This window comes from Mobula birostris, chromosome 32, assembly GCF_030028105.1.
Source record: "Mobula birostris isolate sMobBir1 chromosome 32, sMobBir1.hap1, whole genome shotgun sequence".
Lineage (NCBI taxonomy): Eukaryota > Metazoa > Chordata > Chondrichthyes > Myliobatiformes > Myliobatidae > Mobula > Mobula birostris.
In genome coordinates, this window is record NC_092401.1 from 13,230,947 (window position 1) to 13,249,137 (window position 18,191).

The 18,191-nt window shown below is 44.3% G+C and overlaps 1 protein-coding gene across 1 annotated transcript in view; it reads left to right on the forward strand.

Annotated features, from left to right (window-relative positions):
• Nucleotides 1–18,191, forward strand: part of LOC140191063 (adhesion G protein-coupled receptor L1-like) — a 281,887-nt gene that overhangs the window by 71,015 nt on the left and 192,681 nt on the right. Inside the window, exon 3 of the mRNA XM_072248138.1 lies at nucleotides 9,310–9,419. Coding sequence (XP_072104239.1) covers nucleotides 9,310–9,419 — 110 coding nt within the window. The remainder of the gene's footprint in view (nucleotides 1–9,309; nucleotides 9,420–18,191) is intronic.

Sequence of the window (18,191 nt, forward strand, 5' to 3'; positions counted from 1 at the left end):
TGTTTGTGTGGTTGGAGTGTGTGTTTGTATGTGTCAGAGAGAGACAGGAAGAGAGTTGTGCAGTTGCTGTACAGCAGAACATGGCCTCCAGATATTTTGGACCTCTCATCACTCATCCAGAACCTCAATCTGTGAGACTGTCTGGTCACTAGTGTTCATTAAATACTGGAATCAAAAAGCACAGATGTCCCCCACTCTGAGTGGTGTGGAAGTACATCACCTTCATCCCTAAGGAACCGCCGCTGAAGAAGAACTTATTGAGTAGTCATCAATGGAGCCAAGTCCCTCAGGCTACCACTAAGGGAGTGGTGGATCAATAGTCCTTCAGCCCGTGTTCACTTAGTGTTCCCTGAGAACTCTCTGAACTCTACCTGTGTACTTAATGTCATGGAAATCTTGGATATTTAATGATTCCCACTTAAATCTGGCCTCCTGGGAATTACTGACATGCCAACCAGCTGACAGCTGTAGACTGCCAGAGTTTACTAAAGTTTCACATTTCACGCTGAGCCACTTGTCAAGGCCCACACATTCATGCATTATACAGCTCCAAACCACTGCATTCCTGGCTTGCCTGAGGCCTCAGTAAAGAAATAATCTTATTGTTAGCCTCCAAGGTGGATCTTCAGTGAAATGTGCAATTGGAAATCTGTGCTATGATACAATGACAGGCTCACTCGAGTAACTGAGGTTTTCAGAAAGTGGGTCGGATAATCAGAGGTGAATAATTAGGGGACTGCCTGGTTCGGAAATTGTACCATCTCGGATCGCAAGACCCTGCAGCAGATAGTGAGGTCAGCTGAGATCATCAGGGTCTCTCTTCCCGCCATTACAGGTATTTACACCACACGCTGTGTCCATAAAGCAAACAGCATTATGAAGTACCCCACACATCTCTCATACAAACTCTTCTCCATGCTGCCATCTGGCAAAAGGCACCAAAGTATTCAGGCTCTCATGACCGGACTATGTAACAGTTTCTTCCCCCAAGCCATCAGACTCCTCAATACCCAGAGCCTGGACTGACACCAACCTGCTGCCCTCTACTGTGCCTATTGTCTTGTTTATTATTTATTGTAATGCCTGCACTGTTTTGTGCACTTTATGCAGTCCTGGGTAGGTCTGTAGTCTAGTGTAGTTTTGTGTTGTTTTACGTAGTTCAGTGCAGTTTTTGTATTGTTCATGTAGCACCATGGTCCTGAAAAATGTCGTCTCATTTTTACTGTGTACTGTACCAGCAGTTATGGTCGAAATGACAATAAAAAGTGGCTTGACTTGACTTGACTTGACTTGAAAATTATATTTGAGCTTCAGATGCCTACGTGGATAGGAAGTACTTGAATTTATGGAGAAGCTCTTACACATTCCCCATCCTTCTTTATCTTTCTCTTTCCATCACCTTCTCTCCCTTCCTTTCTTTATCTTTTTTCCCCTATCTCTCTTCCCCCACCCCAACACTCACACTTCTCCTTAATGTGGATCCAAATGTCAAGTGCCGCTGAAGATTCCTGCAGTGTTGACTGTGATCACTGTGGCAGACATGAAGATTCAGATGCAGTTGAACCTCTTTATATTCAATTGTGACGCAGCTAGAGGTATTTTAAATTACGCTTGTGTTTAAATTCCTCTGGTGTCAGTAACCCAGACAAGCTCCACTACACCCAAGACAGACTCTTCCCACACCTGTCTCTTCTGCTCACCCTGCATCATTCCTCAACTATCTTGGGCCCTGCACTCCATCTTCACCGTCTCACTACTTTGTCACCCCCAACTAAATCTCTTCATTACCTCCTCCTCCTTCCCATTCACAGAATACTCCGACCAAAGGCCATCAAAGGTCTTTAATTAAAAAAAATCAAAACACTGTGAATACAAAAAGTTCTGGAAATATTCAGCAGATCGAGCAGCATCTGTGGGGAGAGAAACAGTTAACAGTTCAGATCAGTGAGAACAGGTACAGTCATCCACCCCAAATGTTAACTCTGTTGTTTGTTCCACACATGCTGCCTGGTCTGGTAAGTATTTTAATCTTTGGTTAGCAACAGTTATAAAAGATATTATATAAATATATGAAAATCATTATACAAGCTTTTTCTTCCTGTCTAAGTTGTCCTATGATTAGGCCAGAGTTAAATTGGGAGCTTGCTGGCACTGAAGCTCAAAAGGCTGGAAGGGCCTATTCTGTGCTGTATCTCGATCAATAAATAGATAGATGGATAGAAGAATAGATAGATGGAATATATCAGAATTATCTTCATCCACCGTCGTTCCTGCCTTTTCACTCATTGAACATGTTCCAATATGTAACGACCATAAACGAACAAAACACACAACCACAGCACATTCTCCCAAATGCCACATCTTCACACTATCAGATAAATACCCTTGCTTTTACTCACATTTTGCTGGTTTCTAGACTAACTCATTTCTCCCTTTCCCAGTTCTGACAAAGGATCCCTCGTTTAAAATGTTGTCAGTTTCCCTCTCCACAGATGCTGCCTATCTTCTGAGTGTCTCAAACATTTTCTATTTTTACTTTCAATGTAAATACTTATAATTTCAGGTTGAAAACACTTCGTCATAACTGGGAAAGAAAAAATAAAAACAGTTTTAGATTGCAGAGACGAAGGGGAGGAGTGCATAGGACATCTGAAATATCTCTGGTGAAGTAAGATAATTGGTAATACTTACTGCCCGTTATGCCGCTGGCATTTAGGGCAGCAATGAAGGTCCTCCATCTCTGGTGGTGTCCAGGGCTCTCTTCATCATGTCACTAGCTTCCTCCCAGTTTGTACTACCGTCTGCCATGCAAGTCCCAGGAACATTGTTGCACACAGATGTAGACGGATTCTTCATTGTTGTTTCTGTAACAACTTAGTTTTACCAGTCAGAGTTGTTAGCCCTGACATGAACCCTTGAACTTGGAAGACCAGTAGATCACCCTTAATCTGTCCTCCACTCTTTGATCTAATTGGCATGGGTGACTCTACCAAGAGCCAAAGCAGAAAGCCCTGACTCCAGCCAACACAGCTCTCCGGATCATTAAGACACACAAGCCTCCAAACCACGACAAGGTTGTGGTCCTCTTGGAGGAAATGGTAATGAGTTCATTATTATTATGTGTACTGAGATACGGTGAAACATTTTGATTTGCAAGTCATTCGGACAGATCATTCCAAACATTAGTATATTGAGATAGTACAAAGGGCAAAACAATACCAGAATGTAGAATATAGTGTTACAGTTGTAGTGTACAGCACGGAGAGGAAGTCCATTGAAGAATCATAACAGTGGCATTGAAGCTGTCCATGGACCTGGTGGTATGTGCTCTCAAGCTTCTGGGAGCAAGGGAGGGCTGAGGAGAGAGAATGACTGGGGTGGGTGGGGGCTTTGAATATGCCATCAGCTATCCTGAGGAAGTGGGAAGTATAAACAGAGTCCACAGGGGGGAAGGATCAGGGTGGGTGCAAGGACTATCTGTAGATGTAGCCATCTGCCCCTCCTTTATATTCTTCATACAATGGAGAGGTGGAGAAACAAAGTTACTCAGAGGTGTTGTGAGGACCTGTGAGGACCAGTGGGGATCCATTGTGGGTTCCCTTCTTCGGATTTTGAGACCAAGACCAGAGGTGAGAATTAAAAGAAGTGAGTCTACAGGTTAAGAAGGTTAAGCTGCATCTAATGCCCATCTGCACAGCCTGAATTCCAAATAAATTCGAAGTTTGTAGCACAGAAGGAGGCTTTCAATCCACTATGTCCATACTCTTAAGTTAATACTCCCTTCCATTGTCATTTCTATTGTCTCTGCTCAAGGGTTTATACAGTTATCTTTTGAATGTGCTGAGAGTTTGAGCCTCATCACCTACTGCTCTTGGAATGATCTTTTTACTCCTGAACACCCCTCTACTTAATCTACTCATTAAACTTAAACCTGCACTCCCCAGCTTTCAACCTCCTTGCCAAGAGAAACAGATGTTCACCATGCCGACACATTCTAATAACCTTCTATAACCCAGTTAAATATTCCCTTGTTCCAAACGATGTTAGCCAGGTCTGTCTCTCTTCCTAAATATAATACTCCGTCCCTTGCAACGATCTCTTAAATTTCCTCTGAATCCTTTTGAGTATGATTACACTGAGGGAATATAAGATGTGTTTTGTGGCGCCATGCAAGATCAGCCATGGTCTGATTGAATGAGAAAGCAGGCTTGAGAAGCCAAATGGCCCACTCCTGCTTCCTTTTCCTATATTTCTGTAACAGGAATGCTAAAACAGCCCTCAGGACTCGGGTTATATCTACCTGTTATATCATGCTGTGGATACACAAGCTCCCTGTTTTTACAGAGATACACCAGCAAGCCCTTCAGCTCATTGAATCTTTTCTACCAACCACCCATTTTACACTAAAGCTAAAGAAATTTGGCCTGTCCCCTAAAACCCTCACTAATTGTTATAGATGCACCATAGAAAGCATTCTTCTAGGGTGCATCACAACCTGATATGGAAGGTCTCCTGTCCAAGACCGGAAGAAGCTGCAGAAGATCGTGAACACGGTGCAGCACATCACACAAACCAATCTTCCGTCCTTGGACTCACTTTACACTGCACGCTGTCGGAGCAGTACTGCCAGGATAATCAAGGACACGACCCACCCAGCCAACACACTTTTCGCCCCTCTTCCCTCCGGGAGAAGGTTCAGAAGCTTGAAGACTCGTACGGCCAGATTTGGAAACAGCTTCTTTCCAACAGTGATAAGACTGCTGAATGGATCCTGACCCAGATCTGGGCCGTACCCTCCAAATATCCGGACCTGCCTCTCGGATTTTTTTGCACTACCTTACTTTCCCTTTTCTATTTATGGTTTATAATTTAAATTTTTAATACTTACTATGAATTTGTAATCCAGGGAGCGCGAAACGCAGAATCAAATATCGCTGATGATTGTACGCTCTAGTGTCAATTGTTTGGCAACAATAAAGTAAAGTAAGTAAGTAAATCCCTTAATCCTATTATACATTCTCTCCATATTTACACCAATCCTTACCCCGCCCCCAGATCCTGCCACTCACCCACACAATATGGGCAGTTTAAAACAGCCAAGTTGCTTACTAACCCACCGGGCTTTGGGATGGGGGAGGAAATCAGAGCACACAGGAGAAGCCCATGTGGTCACAAGGAGAATGTGACTCCACTCAAGGTCAGGATTGAACCCAGGTCCCTGATGATGTGAGGCAGTGGCACTGTGACTTCCAACGTATATTACTTAGTCATTTAAAGATATGTACGATCAAAACCTCCTGTCCCATGATCCTCTCGTATCCCCTTTTGCCTATCACCTGTCCAGCTCTTGGCTCCATCCCTCCCCCTCCTGTCTTCTCCTATCATTTTGGATCTCCCCCTCCCCCTCCAACTTTCAAATCCCTTACTCACTCTTCCGTCAGTTAGTCCTGACGAAGGGTCTCGGCCTGAAACGTCGACTGTACCTCTTCCTACAGATGCTGCCTGGCCTGCTGCGTTCACCAGCAACTTTGATGTGTGTTGCTTGAATTTCCAGCATCTGCAGAATTCCTGTTGTTTGCGTTATAATTCTATTTGTGTTAAGTTTCCCCAAAAGACAGTGGTCAACAGGAAGAGTATTACCTTGTCTAAAGCTGATAATACTTCCTTATCACTCTGATTTTCTTTCTGAAATCTTTCAAAAGCTTATTTTCAAGTGATCTCTTACAGCTTCTCAATGAGCTTAATTAACTATCTGTCCTGGTATTTTCTATGTTCGGCAAACATAGTCCCCAAAGTCTCACGTTCCTCAGGACATTCTGGTGTCCTATGATCTGCGGCGTATTTCTGCCTCTGCAAATGACTAGGAGGGCAAAGATAGCCTCTGGAGGAGCTCAGCCAGTCAGGCAACATCTATGGATGTCTTCATCTGGACCATGATGAAGGGTCTCAGTCCAAAACGTTGACTGTTTATTCCCATCCATAGATGCTGCTTGACTGGCTGAGCTCCTCCAGCACATTATGTGTATTGCTCTACATTTCCAGCATCTGACATACCTTTTGTGTCAATGATTTACCTCATTTGGAGTATTGAGTAGCTTTGGGCCCCTTAATCTAAGGAAGGATGTGCTGACTTTAGTTGAGGAGAAAGATTGATAGACTGTTTTGCTATGCCAGGCACGAAGAAAGCTGAGGGGTGACCTAAAAGAGTATATAGGATTAGAGGAGTCATAGATAAGGTAGATAGTCAAATTCTTTTACCAGTGCGAGGGGTATTAAAACAAAGAGTACACAGGTTTAAGGTTAGAGGAGGGAGTTTTTTTAAAGTAGACTTGAGTATTTTTTTTAACAAAGTTGATATCTGGAATGTGATGCCAGAGGAGGTGATGGAGTCAATATCGTTACAATGCTTAAGTATTTACAAAGAGATTTAAAGAAGGCAAGACTTAAAGGGATACAATGCTTACGTTGGCAAATTGGATCAGTGTAGGTGGGAAAAAGGTCTGCACGTACAGAGCCTGCTTACTCACTGTACATCTAACTGTCTGTGATAAGGAGCGATTATAGAAACTACAATTGTACTTTCTGTAATTTTGACAGTTATGAGATGAGGTGATTGAAGTTTTAATTATGCTAAAAGGGAGCTGATGACATTGGCTGGGTGAAACTATTTCTGAGGTTAGGGAGCCTGGGATTAGCAGAGACCACAAATATTGAAACCACGAATACCTTGAGGAATGATTAGGAATTACTTCTACTCTACTGCAAAGCCTGCTTGGAATTTGGATTGTATGGTGATGTTAATTCTGGCCTTCGGTGACCTGGGTTTGATCCTGATCTTGCGCTGGCCACTGTAAATTACCCTTAGTGCAACTGTCTCGTTGCAGATGGAATGGACAGTTATTTGGAGGGCAGATGGGTGTTCAGTGGTTGCCATGGTAGGTCAAGAGCCCTGATTCTTTGCTGAATGAGCCAATAATTCTTCTTAAATCAGAGGATATCAGGGGATCTGAGATCAAAGGCATCCGTTAGTCTTGCGAGACCATGGATCTGCGCCTGGAAAGTCTTCACTCTCCAGGGTGCAGGCCTGGGCAAGGTTGTATGGAAGACCAGCAGTTGCCCATACTGCAAGTCTCCCCTCTCCACGACACCAATGTTGTCCAAGGGAAGGGCATTAGGATCCATACAGCTTGGCACCGGTGTCGTCACAGAGCAATGTGTGATTAAGTGCCTTGCTCAAGGACACAACAGGCTGTCTCGGCTGGGGCTCGAACTCACGACCTTAACCACTTGGCCACGTGCTCACGGATCTGAGATAAAGGTAGGTATATGCCACACATTAACTGAATGGTAAAGTGTCCTCCAAGATGAGATGACCCCTTCCTATTCCCATATCAGTCTTACCCAAGTAAGCTGGCTGCTAGATGTTCCTTCTTAACGACTTCATTCTTCCAATGGTCCACTATCAGCATTCCAATGTCCTTGTGGGTCTCAGAGTCCTGATGCCCAGCCAGAGGACCCCCCATTTTAACCACAAGGCAGTACATCTCAGCAGTAATGTTGGCATTCAGACAAATCACAGTAAAAGGGTGCTCAGTGTCACAGTGTAAGGATGATGAATTCAAGAGATCGCATCACCAACATTGCGTAGCACCTTTCTCTTCCTCAGGATAATACACCTCTCAGTTACTGTTATAATATAAATAAAAAAACAGCGCATTGGTAGATCCCACTAGTAAACGAATGACCAGATTCTGCTCTGAGCACTATAGTCCAGGAATTTCAGAGCTGCATCTCCTACAGTTCCACAAGGTGATAGAAGTGGCTTGTAGGAACGAGGTAACTGCGAGGAAAACTGCTCAGCGGCTACTTACATTGATTAATTCATTTATTTAAAGATAGAGAGTGGAATAGGCCCTTCCAGTCCTTCAAGCCACTCCACCAACAACTCTTGATTTTTAACCCTAGCCTACTAACCAGTATACATTTGGAATGTGGGCGGAACCTGAAGCACCCAGAGGAAATTCACGCATTCCACGGGGTGGACATATAAACTCCTACAACGGACAATGGGATTGAACTCTGACGCCCTGAGCTGTAATAGTGTTGCACTAACCGCTACTCTACTATGGCGTCCACTTTCCTCCCGATCAGATCCTTGTAAATTCCAGTGCTCAGTGTTTTTGTCCGATTTGGAGTGGCAGGGTTTCTGAAGAGAGAACATACAGGCCCTGGGGCGCACGAAGTGCTGACCTTTTACTCTATTCTAAAATCAATCTACTGTAACCTATCCCTCTTACATAGCCCTCCATTTTTCTATCATTCACGTGCCTATTTCAGTTTCTTAAATGTCTCTAATGTACCTGCCTCTACCACCTCTACTGGCAGTGCTTTCCGTGCACTCACTTATCTCTGTAAAAAAAACTTGCTTTTGACATCTCCCTATACTTTCCTCCAATTACCTTAAAACTATACCCCCTCTCATTAGCCACTTCGTTACTTGGGATTTCCTTTGAGGTATAATGTTCAGAGACACAGGACTGCCATTGGAGCAGTCTCGATTTATCGTGGTCTTTAAACCTTCTCTCAGAGGCCTACAGCTCAGCCAGTGGGAGGTAGGCAAGGATTGCAAAGCTTCCACCATCCAGGCCTCAGTCAGGGAGCCTCGGTGATGTCGGGCTAATCATTGAAACAGGAGCAGTGAGAAGCACTGCATTAAACTGTTGGAATGATGCACCATTGGAATAGGAGTTTCCCATGATGTTTCATTTAAATGCTGCTGGGATTCTTCAGTGTGGAAGTAGATTTACTTTGTATTTAACATCTAGTGTTGCTACCCTGGTGGTATAGGCCATTCCCAAGTAAAAATCAGGTTCCATTTTTATAGACGGCTGTACATTGATTTTGTCCATATGTTGGAAAATACACAAAAAATCTCTCAATATCACAGTATTGTAATGTGTGGCGTCATAAATACTTAACACTGATAAGACTCATTACTAAAAGTGGAGAGACAGGAATCTAGTTCTGCCTTTTGTAGGAACGAATGAATGTATGTATAAGAGGTTTTTGAATATTCCTATAATGTTATTACACATTCATTTGCAGGTAGGCTTCATAAGTTGAGTATTCGTAACTCAGTGTTTGTACTACATAATAGGTCAACTTAACTTTGGCTTATACTGTATCTTCCCTGGGATTATTTGATATGGAGGTGTAGGGGGAGTCTTGTTCTGGCACTGTTGGGAAAACTTTGTCATTCATCATAGTACATCCACAGCCAATCGTTAACTGGCGCTGTTTCTTGCACAGGTGTAACAATCGCACGCAGTGTGTGGTGGTAGCAGGTTCTGACGTCTTCCCCGACCCCTGCCCAGGAACCTACAAGTACCTGGAGATCCAATATGAGTGCGTCCCCTACAGTAAGTAGCCATTCGTATTTTTCTCTCACTTCATTGGTCACTGCCTTTGTTGAAGAGCTTCCGCTGTGTGGGAAAGCCGCACCACCCAAGCAAGTAAACGAGCACCTGTAGGTGGGGAGGGAGGCAGCACCCTAGGCCGTAGGGAGCGGGTGGTGCCGGGTCAGACACCCCTGGCCGGGTCTTGTTGTTGAATTGGTTTTAGCACGATGCATCTGTCCTCTCTGCCTTCCCTTGCAGATGCTCACTAAAGCTGCACTGAATCCAGCAAACCACAGTCCTGTTGCCAAGTTCTGAGAAAAATGACTGGTGTTTCTTGGCGCGTGCTAATAACTCTTTCCTTCTAACCCTGCTCACAGCTTCTTTTCAAGGCACCTTCCCTCGTTCTTCTCCCTTTCTCCCCACAGGGCAGTGAGAAGAGGACTGCACAGCACCGGCTCTGTTGGCGGCTGCTTTAAGGGGGCATCAAAGTACCATGTGTTTGAGTTTGTCTGTACTGTAAAACTGAGAGTCCTTGTAACATCCGCACCTGTGGTGCTTGGTGCCACCCAGTCCCATGTCTGGTAGGGACTGAGTGTGGGAGAGCTCCCGTGCATCCGGGGCAATCTGCTGAGAGAGCAAGGGTCCGCACTCTCCATCCCACCTCCTCCCCTCTATCCCAGCCCTTGGGATGCAGCCCAAGCGAGTGAGAGTCTCCCATCAGCCCTTAGCATGGTGTAGTCTGAGAGAGAGTCTGCAACCACAACCCTCCACCCCCCAGTGAATATTCTGTTTCCCCTTATTCCAAATTTGCATAGTACATTCTGACACGGGTCTGCATCCCTTATTGTCTAAACTATACTGTGCAACCCTATTGCACCTGTGTCTGGTTTACAGTCAGGACGTTCAGTGAGATCAGCACTCTGCAAGCACTGGGCGTGTTAATTCTCTATTGCTCAGGCTGTGGATCCCATGTGGTGGATTAGTGTGCCCGTGTCAACAGGCCATCTCTGGTGCAACGCAGGCACTGTCTCCAGTCCTCGCCAAAACTTGATGGAGCCCCAAATGCCACAAGCTTATCCACATCCCATCCCAACCCAACACTGTTGGACACAAAGCCACAGACTTTAATTGTACACTCTTCAGAACTACTAGATTGATCAAACTCTCACTCCATCTCCCCTCCCCGAACAGTGACTGTAGGAAGGGAAAGGTTATGACCTGAAGGATTCAGATTTAGGTAGCATGTCCTTGACGGAGTAAGATTGATTGTAAGCTGCTGTCAGTCTTCCATCTATCTGCTCTAACTGCTAAAAGTCTCAGGGGAACTGGAATATAACATTGGCCTAATTTGTGCAACGTTCCAACTAGACCACACTTAAATACTGCAACTCAATGCAACTCAGGAAAGAAAGCATGCTCTAAGTTTGTGTCTAGTAGGGAGTAATTAAAGAATGGTGCCCAGGAAGGTCTGACCATTCCAGAGCTGTAGATTTCCATGGCCTTTGCCTCAGACAATAGAATACATGGTATCAGGCAAAAGTAATAACATCTAGCCGGATGAACGTTGGGAAGTTCTCATAAACAGCAAAAGTACAATTTACATTATTGAAAATAAAGACTAGGATATTCATAGAAAATTAATCATAAAGATTTTAAATTTAGAGAATAATTTTATTTGAATACGTTAGAATTAAGTTGACATAGAACAGTATAGCACAGAAACAGACCCTTCAGCCCACAATGATACCCATTTAGAACAGTATAGTGGTTAACACATTACAGTCCAGATGACCTGGGTTCATTTCCCACCGCTGTCTAGAAGGAGCTTGTACATTCTCTCCATGACTGCGTGAGGTTCCTCCAGGTGCTCCAGTTTTTTCCCACAGCCCAAAGATGTACCAGTTGGTAGGTTAGTTGCGCATTGTGAATTGGCTAGGATTAAATTGGCTTGGATTGCTGGGCGGCACGGCTCAAAGGACTGGGAGGGCCTATTCCTGCTGTATCTCAATAAATGAAAACCTGCACATCTGCCTATACCTGGGTATTACCCTCCGTCCCCCACTTATTTGTGTGTCTATCTAAATGTCTCTTAAATACCACTAATTGCTAATGTGAAGGAATTGTAATCCACTCTTATAAAATTGTCATTTATGGGTAGAGAAGTTATTTTATTTACATCTTTATTGAGATACAGTGCAGAATAGGTCCTCCTGGCCCTTCGAGCTGCACTGCAAAGCAATTCTCCCCCGCCCCCAAATTTAATCCTAGCCTAATCAAAGGACAAATTACAATGACCAACTGGTATGCCTTTGCACTATTGGAAGAAAAACGAGCATCTGGAGGAAACACAGTCACAGGAGAACATACAAACTCCTTACAGGCAACAGCAGGAATTGAACCCATGTCACCTTCACTGTACAGTGATGTGCTAAACACTATGCTACCATCCTGCCCTGTACTGCTGCTGCAAACGTATAGCTAGGTGCACAAAGAAAAATACTTTCATTCATCCCTTGTGTAAGGCATGTTAGCTCTGTCAAGCTATTTTCATGTAAGGAGAGATTGTGAATGAATGACATCTTTATCAGTTCACGGATTTTTGAAGATTTGACCATAAAGGCTGCAAACCACCCTTCATGGAGGAAGGGGGAAGCACAGATGACAAATTTGTTTTTTAACCACAGATCTCCAGAATTTACTATCAATTTCACAGTGTGTAGATTTACCCACTGAGGGGTTCACCATCATTATAGATCTCACTATTCAGGTCCTTAGCCAAAAGGGACAATATCACAGATTTGCCAGAATAATACCGAGGCTGTAAGGTTGTACAAATATTCCCTTCACTGCAATACACACAAAATGCTGGAGGAACTCACCAGGTCAGGCAGCATCCGTGGAAAAGAGTGAACATTTGACTTATCGGGTTGAGACCCTTCTTCAGGACCGAGAGGGAAGGCGGGGAGATACCAGAATAAAAAGGTGGGGGGAGGAGAAGGAGGCTAGCTGGAAGGTGAGGTGGTTGGGAAAAGTCAAGGGCAGGAGAAGAAAGAATCTGATAGGAGAGGAGAATAGACAGGAGATAAGAGAAAGGGAAGGAGGGGTCCCAGGTGAAAGTAATAGGCAATTGAGAAGAATTAAAAGGTCAGAATGGGGAACAGAGGAGGGGGGCAGGGGGGAATTTGATTCACCAGAAGGAGAAATTGAAATTCATACCATCAGGTTGGAGGGTACCCAGATGAAATATGAGGTGTTGCTTCTCCACCCTGAGGGTGATCTCTTCTTGGAACAAGAGGAGGCCGTGCATTGACACATCGGAATGGGAAAAGGAATTGGAATTAAAGTATTTGACCAATGGGAGGCCCTGTTTATGGCAGATGGTACAGAGGTGCTCAATGAAGCAGTCCCCCCAATTTACAACAGAACTCACCAATGACATTGGGAGAATCGGACACCTTCACTGTAGAAATGTAAAGGTCAATGTAAATAAGATGTTCAATAAGTTGAAGAAACAGAGAAAGAAAAAGTTGTCAGGCTGGTATCAGGGAGGTCCTTCACACAAGACTGGGAGTATGGACCTCCCTTCCCTGTTGTGAATGGACGTAGAATCAGTTGAAGCTTTCAACAGTAAAATTCATCGACCTTTATTGGATGTGACCATCAGAGGTTAGGGAACCAAGGACAGGTAGCATAAAGATGCAGATCAGCTGGGAACTAACCGAGGGCTAGAATGGACCAATTTTTCTCCCTGTGATGGCGAATGTCGAGGTATCTCAATTGGTTTTCATATTTTCCTATGACATAAAAGGAGGCTCACTGAGTGTACGCCCCCTTTCAGAGGGATTCCATCCAACCCACTACCCCAAGCTTTCCTGTAACAGGTTCGTTCTCATGTGCCATCAGCTCTGCCCCCAGACTCCCAAGCACCCACCCACATTGTGCGTAAACTACAGCAGCCAACTAGCCAGCCAAGCCGCACATTTTTGGGGTGTGGGAGGCAACCCGCTGGCACAGGGAGAATGGGCAAACTCCACAGACAGCAGCAAAGTCAGGATTGAACCCAGATCCCGGATGTTGTGAGGCAGCAGCACTACCTGCTGCATCACTATGCTCTTAAGTATTTTGTGCCTTCGATCTGGCCCTAACAACACTCTTACAACAAGGCAGTACGATGGTATACTTACCCCACACACCAGGGTTGCAGGGATCTTAGAAATTTTTCACACGCAGGAATTATGCCAGATCTCACCTTTGTATGCCACGTAATCTGATTGAGGTGTTTAAAATGTTAAGGGGATTTGTTATGGTTGATATGGAGAGACTATTTCCTCTTCTATGTTTGTCTAGAACAAGTAGCAAGGCCTCCATCAGAGCGAGAGCAGAGGAAATGTGGAGGAGTCTGAGCGGAGGAGCAATCAGAATTCATGCTGAATTTGGCAGATTATTTTGCTGAAGGGTAGATAAAGGTATCAGAGGGACAATAGTTGTAAATTAATTTGAAGCAAGGTCCAATCTGAGTGATAAAACAGGTTCAATGCACTGTATCTCTTCCCCCATTTCCCATTGAGGATGTAACTGCAAGGGATAGTCTACGTTAGAGCTCTCCTCCTTTGCATTTCCATTGAATTTAATGGTAGATCAAGTCTGTTGGTCACTTTCATCTGGATAGCCATAATTTGCCCTGGAGGGTCCAGACTGGGTGGTTCACTGTGGCCAACCAGCAGTGACAGAAGGAAGCCAGCTCCCGGTTTGAAAGTCTCCTGGTTTTCCACTGCTTCGTCTGCTGTCCCCTTGAAGCCACAAGGACCTACTACCCCTGCACATGACTCAAACTGCAGGCAAACTCAGTTAGCCTGCTATGAATTGCCCCTGTCCTCAGAGATACGAAAGTAACAGCCATGGCTTATTAGAGAGCACTTATAACCCTGAGGCAGGAGAGATGCGGGTTTGAGCCACACCCCAGAGATTTCAGCACATGATCCAGCCACTGCCTGTCCTGTGGAGGTCTGTGAGGTATTAAATTAGATTATGAGGACATGCAGTCCTCTTTTATTGTCATTTAGTAATGCATGCATTAAGAAATGATACAATTTGTTCCTCCAGAATGATATCACAGAAACACAAGACAAACCAAGACTAAAAAAAAACTGACAAAAACCACATAATTATAACATATAGTTACAACAGTGCAAAGCAATACCGTAATTTGATGAAGAACAGACCATGGGCACGGTAAAGAAAAGTCTCAAAGTCTCTCGAAAGTCCCATCATCTCATGCAGACGGTTGAAGGGAGAAACTCTCCCTACCATGAGCTTCCAGCGCCGCAAACTTGTCGATGCAGCATCCTGGAAGCACCCGACCACCGTCCGACTCGAGTCCGTCCGAAAACTTCGAGCCTCTGACCAGCCCTCTGACACCGAGCACCGAGCACCGAGCACCATCTCTGCCGAGCGCTTTGACCCCGGCCCTGGCAACAGGCACTAGGCAAAGTCGAGGATTTGGAGCCTTCCCCTCTGGAGATTGCGACCTCCAGTGGGTGTATAAGATTTCACTGCATTAATGCCAAAAAATGTATCCTAGCAGCTACTAAACAAGTGGGTTTGATGGGCTGAATGGCCTCATCAGCGCTTTTATAACTCTGGTTGCGATCGTGTTGCTGCTTGTGAGGAATTACTACGTGAAAACCGGTGCCAGTTTCCCCCAGTACAATAGTGATGCGGAGCAGAGGTCACAAAAAGCACTATATAAATGCAGGTTCTTTGTTTTTATGTTGGGAGCAAACCACTTTACCTCCTGTGGTTGCAGCAGTCCTAGCTGTTCAGCTGACATGTAAGAGTGAGTTACAATGCAGCTCAACAAACCTATAATTGTATCGAGTGCCTGCCAGGGCTGCGAACTCCAAACACTTTGGAACTGTACTAAAAAAATACGAGATAAAGTAAGGGAATATTAGGAAAGGTGTACTACCAGTTGGAAAAATAAAATAGTGGTTAATTTACTGGATTAATTGAGTAAGTGGTCAAGCAAGTTTCCAGACCATCAGCATGGGTTTGAATCTTTATCACAGAAACTGCTAAATTTAAATGAAATCTAGAATAAGTGCTGGCATCAACAAATGTCATAAATCCACTGGATTTTTGCATACATCTGGCTCAGTAATGTTCTTCGATGAACAAAAATGATCACTTCTATCCAGTCTGACCCAACTGTGAATTGAAAACCACAAACGTAGTTGACTCTCAACTCTTAACTGCCCTCTGAAATGGCTTCATAAATCTCCTCAGTTCAGAGAAGTAGCCCAGCGTCAAGGATAATAACCCCTGGATAATGTCCATCTTTAGATTATGAAGACACGCAGTCCTCTTTTATTGTCATTTAGTAATGCATGCATTAATAAATGATACAATATTTCCTCCAGTGTGATATCACAAAACACAGGACAGACCAAGACTGAAAAAACTGACAGAACCACATAATTATAACATATAGTTACAACAGTGCAACAATACCATAACTTGATGAAGAAGTCCATGAGCACAGTAAAAAGTTCAAAGTCTCTCAAATGTCCCACATCTCATGCTGATGGGAGAAGGAAGAAAAACTCTCCCTGCCATGCCCGACCACAATCCGTCTCTGAGTCATCCGAAAACTTCGAGCCTCCGAATCAGCTCTCCAACACCGAGTACTGAGCGCCATCTCTGTCCGACCAATTCGACCTCAATCTCGGTCGCCAACAGCAGGCAAAGCCGGGGATTTTGAGGCCTTCCCTCCAGAAGATTCCCGACCGCGCAGTAACGACAGCAGCGAATGAGTGTTTCAGAAATTTCTCCAGGTGTTCCTCTGTGCTTTCACGTCCCTCTCCATCAAATCAGAATTGTCCACGGCCCCTATTTAACGGATACGATATCATTTTTCACTGGAGGGCTGCGCACGCGCGGCGCGCTGCTCTCTCTCCTCCCGCTGAAGAAAAAGTGAATACATCCCTCCAAACCTTCCTGAAGTGAATATATTTTAAGTAAGCCTTTTAAGAAGTGAAAATGGAGGGAGAAAGAAATCAGGGAAGAGTTGTTAGAACATAGGGCCCATGCAGTTGAAGTTGATCATGGCTGATTTATGGGGAAGAGGAGCTAGAGATCCAAATCAGCATCGGTTTGAATCTTATTACAGGTCAATAATAGAGCAGTTCATCTGCTAGGCCATGGCTGAAAAGTGAGCTGATGTAAATATTTAGCTCCAAGTGCCTGGAATTTGCTACCTGAAGGGATAACAGAGTACAGACCCTTAGTCTTAGAAAGGTAACTGTAAAGTATTAAAAGTGTGATAACCTACATGACTGCAGGTTGGCCACTAGGATGTTCTCTGTCACTCAGTCTGTGTGGTGACAATAGGTCTGAAGTTTTGAAGACTCAGTGTTTGGACCCTGGTATCAAAGTTTAGTTGAAGCAGACAGAATTGGAGAACTGAGGGTAAAAGATATTGAGGAATATTGCTGCAGTAGAATAGGTACTTGTAATGAAGAGGCTTGTGTTCAGCATAATAGATCAGACTGGGCATGGGATCTGTTGAGTCGAGTTGGGAGATATTGAATGGGTTGGGGTGCAAAACTGGGATCAATTGCAGAAATAGATAGGAGTAAAGCTACAAAGAGATTTAAGCACAAGGATATACAGTAGGTTGGAAATGGGAGGCCTGGTAGAGCAGGAGCCAGTGCAGGCTGAAGTGTACAGTGGAAATTGACGAACATGAGGAGAATAATCCCAGGGGAACTGATTTAATATTATCCCTAGTTTCAGAATGGGTGTGTGCACGGAGGATATTTTCAGAATGGGTGTGTGCACACAGGGATACTTACCTATACAATCATTCATCCCTCCAAACCAGTTAGCACATATGTGTATCAATTCAATAACATTCAAAAGTTTTACCCAGATATACGTGGTACTAGTAATCTTATCTATGACACTAGTAATCTTGCCCTAGTAGTTATTTACTCAGTCAAAAACTTAAACATTTAACTCAGTTCCAATGCAATAATTAATCTATGACCACAGTATTTCACATTGTTAGCATGTCTGGCTCACAGCAATGTAGCTATTAGTCCAGTTGAAGTACCCTCAATAACTCCAAAAGACCGAAGTTGGGTAAAATACTGAAAGGCTTTTATTCACTGTACAATTCAACCTCCACGGTGAGTGTCTGCCCCCGGACTGAGGGGGAGCGGCAAGGCGGAATCACCTTTATACAGGAATCTGTGGGAGGAGCCACAGGGGCAGTCAGCAGAGGGGCGTGTCCAGACAGTTAACCCAGTTACAACATATATATGGTTTACCACACCAGTACTAGTGCCTGGCCTGCTTTTCATTTGACACAGTCTTTCACCACCACCACACACCCCTCCCCACTCCCCCAGTTGCTTAAAGGTACACATTGAGTGCTTGCTGCAGAATGGAGAATTGTGATAGTAACTTCTGACAGGCTGCTGGTCATTGCTGTGTCTATCGATTCATGAAGATTCTACTCACTAGTCACACCATTAAATGTAGTTATTGAAAGATTTGAACTGAAATTTTCCTTATTGATTTGCTAGTGTTTGAGCTTCACTGACAAGGCCTGTAATGACTGCCTATCCCCCATTGTCCTTGAGAACGTGAGGTTGCACTTCCTTCTTGAACCACTGCAGACATAGCGGTGAAGGTTCTCTCACTGATGCAGAGCAAGTTCCAGGAATAACACCCAGCAGCAATGATGGAACAGCCCTGCATTTCCAAGTTCCAGTACAGGGACTCAGTCTG